The following is a 14,214-nucleotide window of genomic DNA, read 5'->3' on the forward strand; positions in this document are numbered from 1 at the left end:
TGCTTTTTATATAGCCACACAACTCCTGAGTGAAATATAATATTCTTACATCAGCCCGATTAGAAGATAAAGTGAATTACTCCGAAGTTAGTCACAAAGATTGTCAGTGGTTTTTTTGTTTTTTTAAAATTTGTTTATTAACCATAAAGTAAGAGTATACAATATATACATTTGTACTCATTATTATTACATTCAATATGGAACATGTACATTATATGTATTGTTGAGTATCACAATTTGTATATAACATATTATTTACTCCATTTAAACCATATAAACAAAACATGGAGTCATGAGAATTTACAGTTGTTAAACCACAACTACAACTATATCCTAGTAACTACCTTTCTGCCGCTTGATAATAAACTCGTATCTTTTCTGCGCAACATCTAGAGAGATTTGACACTTTGCACTAACGTAAATGACTATAAATTTACAAAGTAAGGTGAGAGGAGTTCCATCCGCTCCAAATTTTCTCAAATTTACCCGGACATCCTCTATTTTGATATAACGTACGTTCATATGGGATGACCGAATTTACCAACTCAATCCAGGTTCTGAGGGAGGGGCATGAACCCCCCATCCACCGCATCGCTATCACCTTCCTTGCCATAAACAGTGACTCCCGTAAAAAGATCCCAACATGATGACCCCAAGTCTCTTCATCCCACACCCCAAATAAACAAATTAATGGCTCAAGAGGAACAGGAGCTAATACTATGGATGAAAGTAATGATGTCACCTCTTTCCAATATTGAAGGATAATAGGACAGCTCCACATCATGTGGATAAAGTCTGCGTCTGGTGAATGACAGCGCAGACATTCTGGGGAGGGAAGTCGACCCATCTTAAAAAGCCGTATGGGGGTCAAATATGATTGGTATATTATATATAGTTGTGTCATTCTGCTATTAATCGACGGGGATACCCTAAGTGGGGATTCTAAAATTTCCTCCCATTCTTCTATTGTCAGTGGTTTTTGCATTAAAGAGAACCTGACAGCAGCTTTTTGTACTTTTGTACTTCTTTTTTCCAATCTTTGGTTCCATACCAAAGTAATATATTTTATTTTTTTTGCAAATTGTGATGCTAGTTAGCCAGTTTTCACAGACAAGCCACGAGACAGGGGCATAAAGGAGCCCAGGGTCAAATACTAGGAGTGTACATCAAAGTCAATGGGGCTAGACAAAGGAATAGTCAAATGGTAAAGTCCAAGGTTGGGCAGCAAAATCAGTGAATAGCAGAGCACAGAGCTCAAGGAAGACACAAGACTGAGCAAAGCTACGAATAGCAATGGTCTGACCATTATAGGTGACACCTGACAAGAAAGGATGATACCTGGAGGAAGCTCAGCAGGGCTGGATTCATTGGGCCTCTGGAAAATCCTTAATTTGCATGGTGTAGCCTGGCACGCCCCAGCCCTCAATTGGGCGACCGAGCTATCCCATTCACAAAACGAACAGCCCAGCATGTTAGCCCAGCATGTCACTCACTGCGTCCCTAGGACAATGTGTTGCAGAATCGTGACACAAATAAGGCTCAAGTGCAGAGAGCTCGACCCTGCACTTACAGCTCTCAGTACTCTTGGCATCTTTCTCCTGCAGTACAATGGCCCCAATATAGCTCTCCAAACAGTATAATGGTCCCATACAGCCTTCCATATAGTATAATGGAACCACATTATCCTCCATATAATATAGTGGGCCCCACATAGCTTTCAACATAATATAATGAATATAATTGCCCCCACATAACCTTCCATATAATATAATGGGCCTCACATAGCCTTCCATACAATATAATGAATATAATGGCCCCCACATTGCATTTCATATAATATAATGGCCTCCACATAGCTTTCCATAAATATAATGGGCCCACGTTGCCCTTGATTAAAATATATACACTACCGTTCAAAAGTTTAGGGTCACTTAGAAATGTTCTTATTTTTTAAAACAAAAGCACAGTTTTTTTCCAATGAAGCTAACATTAAATGATTCATAAATACACTCTATACATTATTAATATGGTAAATGGCTATTCTAGCTGCAAATGTCTGGTTTGTAATGCAATATCTTCATAGGTGTATAGAGGCCCATTTCCAACAACCATCACTCTAGTGTTCTTATGGTACTTTGTGTTTGCTAACTGTGTAAGAAGGCTAATGGATGGTTAGAATACCCTTGAAAACCCTTGTTCAGGTATGTTAGCACAGCTGAAAATGGTTTGGCTGATTAGAGAACTTATAAACCTGACCTTCCTTTGAGCTAGTTGAGAATCTGGAGCATTACATTTGTTGGTTCCAGTAAACTCTCAAAATGGCCAGAAAAAAAGAACTTTCATGTGAAACTCGACAGTCTATTCTTGTGCTTAGAAATTAAGGCTATTCCATGTGAGAAATTGCCAAGAAACTGAAGATTTCCTACAACGGTGTGTCCTACTCCCTTCAGAGGAGAGCACAAACAGGCTCTAACCAGAGTAGAAAGAGAAGTGGGAGGCCGCGCTGCACAACTGAGCAACAAGACAAGTACATTATAGTCTGTAGTTTGAGAAATCAACGCCTCACAGGTCCTCAACTGGCAGCTTCATTACATAGTACACACAAAATGCCAGTGTCAACGTCTACAGTGAAGAGGCGACTCCGGGATGCTGGCCTTCAGGGCAGAGTGGCCAAGAAAAAGCCATATCTGAGACTGGCTAATAAAAGGAAAAGATTAATATGGGGAAAAGAACACAGACATTGGACAGAGGAAGATTGGAAAAAAGTGTTATGGACAGAAGAATCCAAGTTTGAGGTGTTTGGATCACACAGAAGAACCTTTGTGAGACGCAGAACAACTGAAAAGATACTGGAAGAGTGCCTGACGCCATCTGTCAAGCATGGTGGAGGTAATGTGATGGTCTGGGGTTGCTTTGGTGCTGGTAAAGTGGGAGATTTGTAAAAGGTAAAAAGGATTTTGAATAAGGAAGGCTATCACTCCATTTTGCAACGCCATGCCATACCCTGTGGACAGTGCCTGATTGGAGACAATTTCATCCTACAACAGGACAATGACCCAAAGCACACCTGTATTGGTATCTAGGACACTAATACAGTTACAGTGCCTTGCAAAAGTATTCGGCCCCCTGGAACTTTTCAACCTTTTCCCACATATCATGCTTCAAACATAAAGATACCAAATGTAAACTTTTGGTGAAGAATCAACAACGAGTGGAACACAATTGTGAAGTTGAGCGAAATTTATTGGTTATTTTAAATTTTTGTGGAAATTCAAAAACTGAAAAGGCACTGTAAGCTGGGGGTGGTGCCACCGCTAATACTGGACCCCCCGACTCATGGGCCGCATAGCCATTAGTGGTATGCCACTGGTGGCAAGCTGACATTTTCAATGATACTATTTTGGGGAAATTAAAACTTTCAGATCGATTTTTATTTTAATTTTTAATGAGTTGTGGCCAAATAAAACCTGCAGTCCTTTGAGTTAGAAATTTTTTCAGTTTTTTTTTTATCTGTCATTGCGGCATTTACTGTTTTAGTTTCATAATCTTATATTTTGATCAGCTTTTTCCAGATGCAGCAATACCAAATACATTTATTTTTTTGTTTGTTTTTATTTCTGAATTATTATTGGAGGAAAAGTGGTGATTTAGAATTTTTTTATTTTATTTTTTACATATTTTTAAAAACTTTGTGTGATGCACCTGACAATACAACAGCTTGTGGGTCCACAGTGCACACAGAATGCTTATATAAAGCAAAAGAATTAGATAATGGAACACTCAAAGATGTTGTAACTTGTAGTTCAACGGCTGGATACATTTGGCTGGATATAGTATTTGCTAAACGCGTTTAGGAGGATAATTTCACTCCTTCCTTAATGCTAAATAAGAAAAAAGGTCACAAGAGAACATGGCAAAATAAAACTAAATTATAGAAAAAAATAATGCAACGCAATGATAAAAACATAAATAAAGGAAAATGGTCTAAATCCAGTTGTGTCCATAAGAGGATAGAAGCCCATTCCATGTATAGGGCATTGGCTGCAGGTGATTGTCGGTTATGAGGTCACGGAATGTTGTGACGGTGACTCGGCAACTGGCGAGCGGAACTTCTTTGAGGGTTACAGTTAGTGGAGTGTGAGTATCTTTTTTTTTTTTCTCCTGGTTTCTGTTCTGTCCTATCCTTGTGTATGGGACTTCCACTCCTCATTTCACTCATTCTCTAATAATATTTTAACTTTTATTTAGCTAATGAGCAAAATGTGTAATTTATGCAACCGGCCTTCTATCTTTGTATCCACCATCCATACGTGGGTACAATACAGAGCAATGTATATGGAGCGCCCCACAGGACAGTGGGGTACTCGGAGTCGGGTGCTTCGGTTCTCAGCGGGGATGTCACGGTGGCTGACCTGGTCTGTGGCCCTGGGGGGTGTCCGTTGAAAAATGGGGGAAAGGTCTTTAAAGGGATAGTTCGTGTCGCCACCTGTGGTATTCGGTCAGGGTGACCGACGCTGCTTAGGGGTCCGCTGGGGTGATGTTATGGCAGCTAGATGGTATACCTCCCCACAGGTGAAGTGTATCCTCAGGGCTTCCCAGAGGTGTAGGTGATGGATGGTGTAAGGCGCAGTGAATAACGAGGACACCAGGTTGCAGTCTCTTTACCTTTACTGTAGGCTTCAGTGTCCACAGTCCAGGGCACCGGATCACAGGGTAGGCAGATTCTGGCCGGTCTGAAGGCAAATCCAGAGTCTCCTTATCCAGGTGGAATTCAATAGCCTTCCTATGCACACAGTAACACAGTAGGTTCCCACTTGCATAAGCTCTAATAAGGTCCTCACTGTTATTACTCTTCTCACTGTTCCCCGTGGTCGGATAGAACAAAACCCGTATGACTGATGGCCTGAGGCTTTTTATAGGTACCCTAGAGACGCCCCGACCCCCACAAGTTGCCACCGTGTCTCCTGTGTATAAAGGTCGGGCAGCCAACTTGGAATTGACTGTCCTGCCAGTCTCTGAAGTAAAGCATAGAGATCCTTACTCCCTTGGTATTCTGGCCACCGGTATTCCTGCGCTTCAGAAGGAGGCAGCCTCTCACAGGACAGAACTCCTTCTGGTTTCCTCTCCTTTTGCTATGACTTCGTTTCTCACTCACTACAATACACTTCCTTTCAATGTCTCTTTCTTTGGATGCTGCCGCACGTGGAGCAGGCGCAGCTCCGTGGACCCTCGTCCTCCTCAGACCGCAGTCTGAATCTGACTGAAACTCCCTCCAGCCAGCTCGGTCTGGAGACCTTTCTCTCTCAGTCTCCAGCCAGGAACTCCCTAACTTTCCCTCCAACTACCAGTTTTACCTAACTGTGAGGAGTGGCCTAGTAGATAGAACCTTTGCTCCCCCTGGTGGCTGGAGTGTGAAGTGTGTTGTGTGTGGTTGTGATACCTGGACAGAAGATCTCCTTTATTGCCTCCAGACGTAATATTGCTCTCCCTGGTGGAAGAACAACATTACTGCAACGACCAGGACTCTGGGGCGCTGCACTTAGATAATAGATTACTCATAATTAAGAATATATCATAACTGCCATAAATCTTTATCTATCACCATTTTAATCATAATTACATAATATTTAGATGGTCTAAGGGGTGAAGTTTCTCCTTGGAGAGTGCCAAGTTGGTGTAGGGAGACTTATAGGCCATAAAATGTTTCCCTAGGAATTTAAATCTGCAAGTGGTTTGTCAAGAGAAAGAGGACAGGAGCTCTAGTGCCAACTGTGGGACGTATCTTTTCACTAATGAGAAGCAAAAAGCCCCAAACACTTGTCTGCAAATTAAGTTTCTGGTTTTGTTTTCTATCCAAAGTCTTTAAAGGGTCGATCTTGACCTTTAGGATTTCTACCTGCAATGGTTGGCACTAGAGCTCCTATCCTCTTTCTATCTGAAGAAGTTATTTCCTTGATATGTCAATAATTACATTGATATCTCTTGTGTAAAGTTTTGGTATAAGGAAAGGAATCGAAGAGGTTGTACAATATTTTAAAAATGTTGTCTCCTTTCTTATAAAAACAGCGCCACACCTGTCTGTCAGTTGTATCTGGTATTACAGCTCAGCTCTATTCACTTCTATGGAGCCGAGTTACAAAACCACACATAACCTGTGGACAGGTACGGTGCTGTTTTTTGTTTTAGGAAACCAGTTATATTTTTCTAATCTGGTACAGTCCCTTAAAGGACCATTTCATGTAAACTGGATTGGTTGCAGGTTTTTGTGACTTCCAACAGTTACTGTTGTAACTGGTGATTAGTAATCCATGGCAAGTGATGACATCACACAGTGACATCACGGTAAGGGCCGAGGGGACACTCACTAGAGGGATGCAGTTGGCAGTGAAGTGTAAGTCATCTTTATATTGGCCTCTTTATATGTTGTGACGGATCGCACAGGGGAAGGGGGTGTGCCGACTTCACTCACCTCCAGGGAGGGGAGAGAAGGACCCAGCAAGGATAGGCTCCCTGGCACCACCACTTGCCTCAGGTCAGTCAGGGAACTGCACTGAGAGCAAATAGTCACCGGAGAGGCTTCCCTTATAGGTATGAGTTATTGAGGTGCTCCCAGTGAGGGGGATATACATCACTAGTCCAGGCTATGGACATATATATATACCTCCCGGCAGTCACTATCAGAGTTCCTCACTAACACAGTACAGTGTGCCACCAGTTCCTCGTTCGAAATAAGCCCCGTCTGACAGCAGGCTTATATCAGATCAGAAACGAACAAGGGTAGCGTATAATATGACCAACTGAGCGTGCGGATGTCGGGATTCATGAATCGAGATAAAAGAGCAGCCCGAGATTAATTTTATATTTAATCGACAAAAAGACGCACTAGAAATATACAGATATATACATATACAGAACAATATACCAGTATGCAGTCAAGAGTGTAGTACAAGGGTAAGGTATAGATAGGTAGCAATTATCGTGTTATGTAGCATGTGACCACAGGGAGGCGCTGATGGATCACAGGTCCAAATCTTAGTTATGTGCTTTCCTAGCCGCGTCAGGTAATGGACCCTCCTGCCAGTAGAAAAACTCAGTCCAAAATGAGGGGCTGCCTTATATCTCCTAGGCTGCTCCCTCCCACACCCTGCACCCACCCCTGGGTTTGTGCAGCCTCTCTCCTCCCATATCTGAGAGTATGATTTTCTGTCCAGAACCGAGGAGGCTCATTACTTTCCGCTTGAAGCTCTGAATGGAAAGGCAGCGGTGCCACTGGATTCTGCTGGATTTTATCTGTGCATAGAGACTAAATATGCCTACCATATGTAATTCCTGGTAGCTATGCTTTGTAACTCAATAACACAGAGTGCTACAGGTGTCTGCCGAGCACGGGCGTGTGGGGGGAGGAATGCCGATTCCAATTATGTGCTCGGCTAGTCTCAGAGATATTGCATTCTGTTATTATAGGTCATTTTCCAGATTCAATACCTCAGAGCCTTGATGTGACCTGTGGTGCCACGCTGTCTCCATGTGCTTGGGGCAGAAAAAGGAATCCAGTTTGGCTGTAGCTGCAGGAGAGCTCACATCTTTGTGTTAACCGCTGGGCACAGAGCTCCAAAGAGCTGGTTCCTGGAGTTTAATTTTAGGAAAACATTGCATTGCTTTTTATGGCCTTGGGGAATGCATGCCAAGAGAGTGGGGCTGAGTGGTCTGAAGCAAGTATTTTTGGGCCAAACTTTATCTTGTCGGGGAACTCCATCAGAAATCAAAATTATATCATGTAGATAACGTTTTATCATATTTTAGACCTCCCCCCTTTAGAGGGTGCTAGGGGGCATCACATTCCTGTGTTCCCCACAGCGCACTCCCACAATCTCTCCTTGCCAAGATAGCCCGTCAGTGTTGCCATGGTAGTGGCACCTTTTGTGGCGAATTGTGAAGCGGTATTGCTGGAGCGCCAGGCTCCAGTGAAGCAACCTCCCATTCGTCCCAGAGACAGTGTGCAACCAGCTGAGGGGGTTGTGATCTGTCTCCACGACGAAGGGGTGCCCGCACAAGAAGGGCTGCAGGGCCCATACAATTGCCAGGCATTCCTTTTCCATCGTGGAGTAGGCCACCTCTCTCGGCAAAAGCTTCCTGCTCAGGTACAGGACAGGATACTCCTGGCCCCCTGTGTTGAGCTGGCTGAGCACAGCACCGAGGCCAAAGTCACTGGCATCAGTCTGTACTACAAACAACCACCACAAGTCAGCAGCTTGTAGAACTGGGGAGCTGGCGACTGACCAGTCCACCATGAGCAGCTGCCCCGTGGATCCGCTTAAGCACCTGGGTCAGATGCTCTAGGTGATCCTCCCATGTGGGACTGAAGATGGCAATATCGTCCATGTACGCAGCTACCGTGAACGGCAGCTTTTTCTTGGTGAGGTCCATCAGGTGCTTGGCCAGGGTGCTATAGTGTGAAATACACCTCCTGTAGTACCCAGCGGTCCCGAGGAAGGACATCACCTGTTTCTTGGTCCTGGGGGTGGGCCAGGATGTGATTGCATCCACTTTCCCGGGCTCTGGCTTCAGAACCCCCCCCCCACCTACCCGGTGACCTAGGTAGAGGACCTTGCTCATGCCCAGCTGGCACTTTTCCGGCTTGATGGTCAAACCTGCCCGGTGGATCCACTTAAGCACCTGGGTCAGATGCTCTAGGTGATCCTCCCATGTGGGACTGAAGATGGGAATATCGTCCAGGTACACAGCTGTATACCCCTCAAGTCCCTGGAGCAGTGTGTTTACCATCCGCTGAAAAGTGGCAGGGGCATTCTTCATGCCGAATAGCATCACGGTGGACTCGTACAGTCCAAACAGGGTGATAAAGGCATAGCGCTTCTGGGCCTCATGGGTCAGAGGGATCTGCCAATATCCCTGGCTCAGATCCATGATGGCCAGGTACTTAGCCCCAGCCAACCGATCGAGCAGGTCATCGATGCGTGGCATAGGGAACACATCCATCAGTGACCATGAGCCCCCAGATGTCCACGCAGAATCGGGTTGTTCGGTCCTTTTTGGGGACGAGGACTATGGGCGATGCCCACGCACTGTTGGATGCCTGGATCACCCCCAGCTTCAGCATCTCGTCAATCTCCTGGTGCATCTGCTGCTGCACCTCGAGAGAGACCCGATATGCTGATCGCTGGATTGGGGGGTGATCCCCAGTGTCCACGTGATGGACAGCCAACTCAGTCCTTCTGGGAAGGCTGCTGAACAGCTCCCGAAAGGGGTGTAGAGTAACCACCAGCTGGGACCGTCAGTCCTTGGAGAGCTGGTGGCCAACCTCTACGTCCTCAATGGATCCACCCGCCTTGGCTTGGGTGAGCAAATCCAGGAGGGTTTCGGCCTCTCCTTCCTCGGGAAGGTTGCACACAGGGAGGGCGCCTGCCTCCCGCTCATAATGGGCCTTCATCATATTCACATGGAAGGCGTTCCTCATTCCATAGGCGTGGTCTAGAGTGACCAGGTACGTGACATCATTGAGCCTCTGGTTCACGAGGTATGGACCCTCCCAGGCTGCCTGAAGCTTGTCCTGTGGTACGGGGACCAGTACCCACACTTTCTGTCCCACTTGGTAGCGTTCTGGTAGTGCCAGAGCTTCTGGTCAGCCTGAGCCTGGGCCATATTGTCCTACACCAGCTCTGACAAGGCCATTATTTTGTCCCAGAAGCGCACGGCATAGTCAACAACCGACACTCCAGAGGTGGCCAAGTCTCTTTCCCATGCCTCTTTCACCAGAGCAAGGGGCCCTCGTACACGCTGCCCATACAGGAGCTCGAAAAGGGCAAACCACGTTTAAGCCTGTGGAGCCTCCCGGTAGGCAAATAGTAGGTGTGGGAGGTACTTCTCCCAATCGCTCCCGTGGGAGTCAACATCTTAAGCATTTGCTTGAGGGTGCCATTGAACCGCTCGCACAGACCATTAGTCTATGGATGGTATGGGCTGGCCACCAGATGTTGCATCTGTATTTGCTTACAAAGGGACTCCATCAGCTGCAACATGAACTGGGTCCCTCGGTCGGTGAGCATTTCCTGGGGAAATCCCACTCAGGAGAAAATCTCAAGTAAAGAGGTGGCCACCTTGTCAGCCCGAGTGGACGACAAGGCTACCGCTCCGGGTACCGCGTGGCATAATTCACTACCGTTAATATGTAGCATTTCCTGCAGCTGCTGGGGACAGACAGCGGTCAGATGAGATCCACAGCCACCCTCCGGCAATGCTTGTCAATGAAGGGCAATGGCATCAGTGGGGCTTTGGGGCGCCACCCCGCCTTCCCCACTCTCTGACAGGTGTCACACGAACAGCATTAGGCAGCCACATCGGCCCCCATTTTAGGCAAGTAGAAATGCTGGGCTAGCCTGGCCTTGGTCTTAGCGATCTCTAAGTGTCTGGCCATCAGACCTTCATGTGCGATCTGCCACAACTCCATCTTGGAACGGATAGGGTATCACTAACTGTCGGTCCCTAGGCCACGCCTCTGGTGACTCTTGCTGAACCAACAGCCGTCCCTGGTCCCAGACCACCAGCTCAAGGTCTGAGTCTGTGAAAGGCTGTGCTGCCTGCTCCTTAGGGCCATCAGGCTGTCATTAGCTTCCAACGCTGCCTCAAACCCCTGACTAGACGTGTCCAGAATGGACAAAATTGCCACGTCTTCTGTCAGTTCCCCGGGATCTGTCTCCAGGCCTCCTTCTGTCTCAGGCGCCACTTGGTTGGAAGGGGGAAGGCCGTCGGATCTCCGTGAGGCTCCAGCACTCCCACTCCTGGTGACAGTGGCCATGACCGCTGTAACCCTGGATAGTGCCTGCCTCCCCTCGGCTTCCACACAAGTCGCCGAGTCAGGTGGATTGACCTGGTCTCCTAACATCTTGGGTGTGGGGATCTCGTGCCCTGGGGCCTTACCTGGAAGCTCCACCTCTCCTGTGACAGCACCAACCGCATTGGCATGTTCGCCTTCCTGCAGCTGCGCAGAGCCCAGTAGTTTGGACTCATCTAGGCGTCCTACATTCCCTGTGGAAGCCCCTCCCACCAACACTGGTTCTGTCCTTGCAGCTACCTGCCCCCTACCTCTCCCTCCAGAGCGCACTGTCTCATCACACCTGGGGGCTTTCTCACACCTTCCTGTGTCTTCTGGCTCTGTCTCATCTACTTGTGCTGCATGTGTCCTGTCAGCACAGGAGTGATTCTCAGCTCCCCCTTGACGACGCAGAAGGGACAGGCAACATACAACATTACTTGCAGTAGACAAATCAAGACACAGTGGGGGACCAGGACTTGAGGTCTCAGTAGCCACATACTGTGACACTAGCCGCCCCAAATCTGTGTCAAGTAATACATTCACGGGCATATTCGCTGACAATCCCACCTACCTCATTCCTCTCCCGGCGCCCCAGTCCAGATGAACCCTGGCGACGGGCAGCTCTGGTTCACCACCTCCAATCCTGGAGATGGCGAGGGTTTTTCCAGGTATCAAATCCTGGGGGGACACCATCTCAGGCCGTACGAGAGTTCTTTATTTATTTATTTATTTTTTTATATAGCGCTAACATATTACGCAGCGCAGGGTTATCACAGCGCTGGTGTCCCGCAGTCCCATAGCAGTGGCATGGTTTACGGTGATGGACGGGTAATTGACATAGGACCTCCCACCACCCACACCCATGACAGGGGATGGTTTGGGGATGAGGATGGGGCCTTGTGGTGCTCGGGACACATGGCCCTGAAGTGTCGGGGTTGGTTGCAGAGGTGACACCTCCTGGGTTCTCCCCCTGGCCTGGAGAGGGAAGCAGAGGGGGGTGCCCCTTGCATTCTAGGGGCTGGGGAAACAGGGGCAGGATGAGTCTTACCCCCTCTTCAGGTGCTGTGGGTGGCCCCCTTGGCGTCAGGGGCCCAGTTATTGACATAGTCATCTGCCAGGACAGTTGTAGGAGCGGCTCCCAGTGGTTTCTGGTCACAGAGGTACTGCTGAAGATCCTCTGGGCAGTTCCACAAAAATTGCTCCGTGACAAACGTCTCCTGGATCTACTGGCTGGTGGTGAGCTTCAGACCCTTGGTCCAGTGCTTTGCAGCTCTCATAAGGGTCCGCATGCGGTCGGTCCACGTGTCTTGCAGGCTCCGGAACTTCATGCGGTAAGACTCCAGAGTGAGGTTGAACTGCTGGATCAGGGCCTTTTTGATGCTCTCATAGTCCTGTTACGCCCTGGCAGGTAAGTCCCCGAAAAAACTTCCAGAGACTTACCCCTCAAACGGGGAGGGCTTGAAGAATGGAGTCCAGGTCTCTGTCCTCCTCCGTCAGCAAGGGGAAGACATCGGCTTGCACCTTGGCTGCCTTGGGTTCCGGAGGTGTTGTGGTGGGAGGTAGGGGACCCTGCCGGGCCAACTCCAGCTGATGCTGCCGCTCTGCAGCTTCACGGCGTTCCACCGCCTCTCGCTCTGCCTGGTGCTCTGCTGCTTTCAGGAGGGCTGTGGAAGCTTCCTCGCGCCCCGCCTCAAGACTCGCCAGGGCAGCTTGAAAGAGGGCGTCTGACCTGAGCTGTCTGGGGAGAAGGGCAGTAGGAGGGTGTTCTGCGGCAGCGTAGCACACTGGCGGCGAGACGCTTGGGGGGATCCCCCTTGTTCACCCCTTTGCCGGAACCAGTACAGTCATTCTCCACATTACGGGCTAGCTCTGCTACCATCATTCTTGCCCAGCTTTGAATGCTTGCAGCCAGTCTTTTCAGCCCTCGGTCACGGACACAGTGGCATCCCGAGCACCACACCTCTACAGTACTTGCACTCGGACTGTCTAGTGCTGAGCTGATCTTAAGACCCCAGCAGCAAAAGCTACTGCTGTTAGAGTCTGGAATCAGGGATGCCACGCACACTATTATCTCGATCCCACCGCTGCCACCAATCTGTGACAGATCGCACAGGGGAAAGGGGTGTGTCGACTTCACTCATCTCCGGGGAGGGGAGAGAAGGACCCAGTAGGGATTGGCTCACTGGCGCCACCACTTGCCTCAGGTCAGTCAGGGAACTGCACCGAGGGCAAATAGTCGCCGGAGAGGCTTCCATTATAGGTACAAGTTATTGAGGCGCTCCCAGTGAGGGTGGATATACATCACTAGTCCAGACTGGGGGCATATATATAAACCTCCCGGCCGTCACTATCAGAGTTCCTCACTAACACAGTATGGTGTGCCACCAGTTCCTCATTCGAAATAAGCCCCGTCTGGCCACAGGCTTATATCAGGTCAGAAACCAACCCGGGTAGCTTATAATATGACCAATTGAGTGTGCGGACGTGGGGATTCGTGAATCGAGATAAAAGAGCAATCCAAGATTAATTTTATATTTAATCGCCGAAAAAATGCACTAGAAGTATACAGATATATACATATACAGAACAATATACCAGTATGCAGTCAAGAGTGTAGTACAAGGGTAGGAGGGTATAGATAGGTTGCAATTACCAAGTTATGAAGCATGTGACCACAGAGAGTTGCTGATGGATCACAGGTCCAAATCTTAGTTACAGGTTTTCCTGGCCACGTTGGGTAATGGACCCTCCTGCCAGTAAAAAAATTCAGTCCAAAATGAGGGGCTGCCTTATATTTCCTAGGCTGCTCCCTCCCACACCCTGCGCCCACCCCTGGGTTTGTGCAGCCTCTCTCCTCCCATATCTGAGAGTATGATTTCTGTTCAGATCCATGGAGGCTCATAACTTTCTGCCTGAAGCTCTGAATGGAAAGGCAGCAGTGCCACTGGATTCTGCTGGATTTTATCTGTGCATAGAGACTAAATATGGCTACCGTATGTAATTTCTGGTAGCTATGCTTTGTATCTCAATAACACAGAGTGCTACAGGTGGCTGCAGGGCACGGGCGTGTGAGGGAAGGAATGGTGATTCCGATTATGTGCTAGGCTAGTCTCAGAGATATTGCATTCTGTTATTATAGGTCATTTTCCAGATTCAATACCTCAGAGCTTTGCTGTGACCTGTGGTTCATGAATGTCCCTCTGTAAATATGTTTTTCGCTGATTTTGACATGCAGTGTCTCCATTTTTAATAATTTTTGGAATAAAGAATTTTTTATCTTTAAATACTTTCTGAGCTGGATCTTCGCTTCAATTACATTGCTTTTTATGGCCTTGGGGAATGCATGCCAAGGGAGGGGGGCTGAGTGGTCTGAAGCAAGTATT

At 47.8% G+C, this 14,214-nt stretch overlaps 1 protein-coding gene across 1 annotated transcript in view; it reads left to right on the top strand.

Annotated features, from left to right (window-relative positions):
• The first annotated feature begins 4,060 nt into the window (after nt 1-4,060).
• Nucleotides 4,061-14,214, top strand: part of LOC143783210 (uncharacterized) — a 31,059-nt gene continuing 20,905 nt past the window's right edge. Inside the window, exon 1 of the mRNA XM_077271629.1 lies at nt 4,061-4,137. Coding sequence (XP_077127744.1) covers nt 4,061-4,137 — 77 coding nt within the window. The remainder of the gene's footprint in view (nt 4,138-14,214) is intronic.

The sequence above is a fragment of the Ranitomeya variabilis genome, chromosome 6, assembly GCF_051348905.1.
Source record: "Ranitomeya variabilis isolate aRanVar5 chromosome 6, aRanVar5.hap1, whole genome shotgun sequence".
NCBI classification, from domain to species: Eukaryota; Metazoa; Chordata; class Amphibia; order Anura; family Dendrobatidae; genus Ranitomeya; species Ranitomeya variabilis.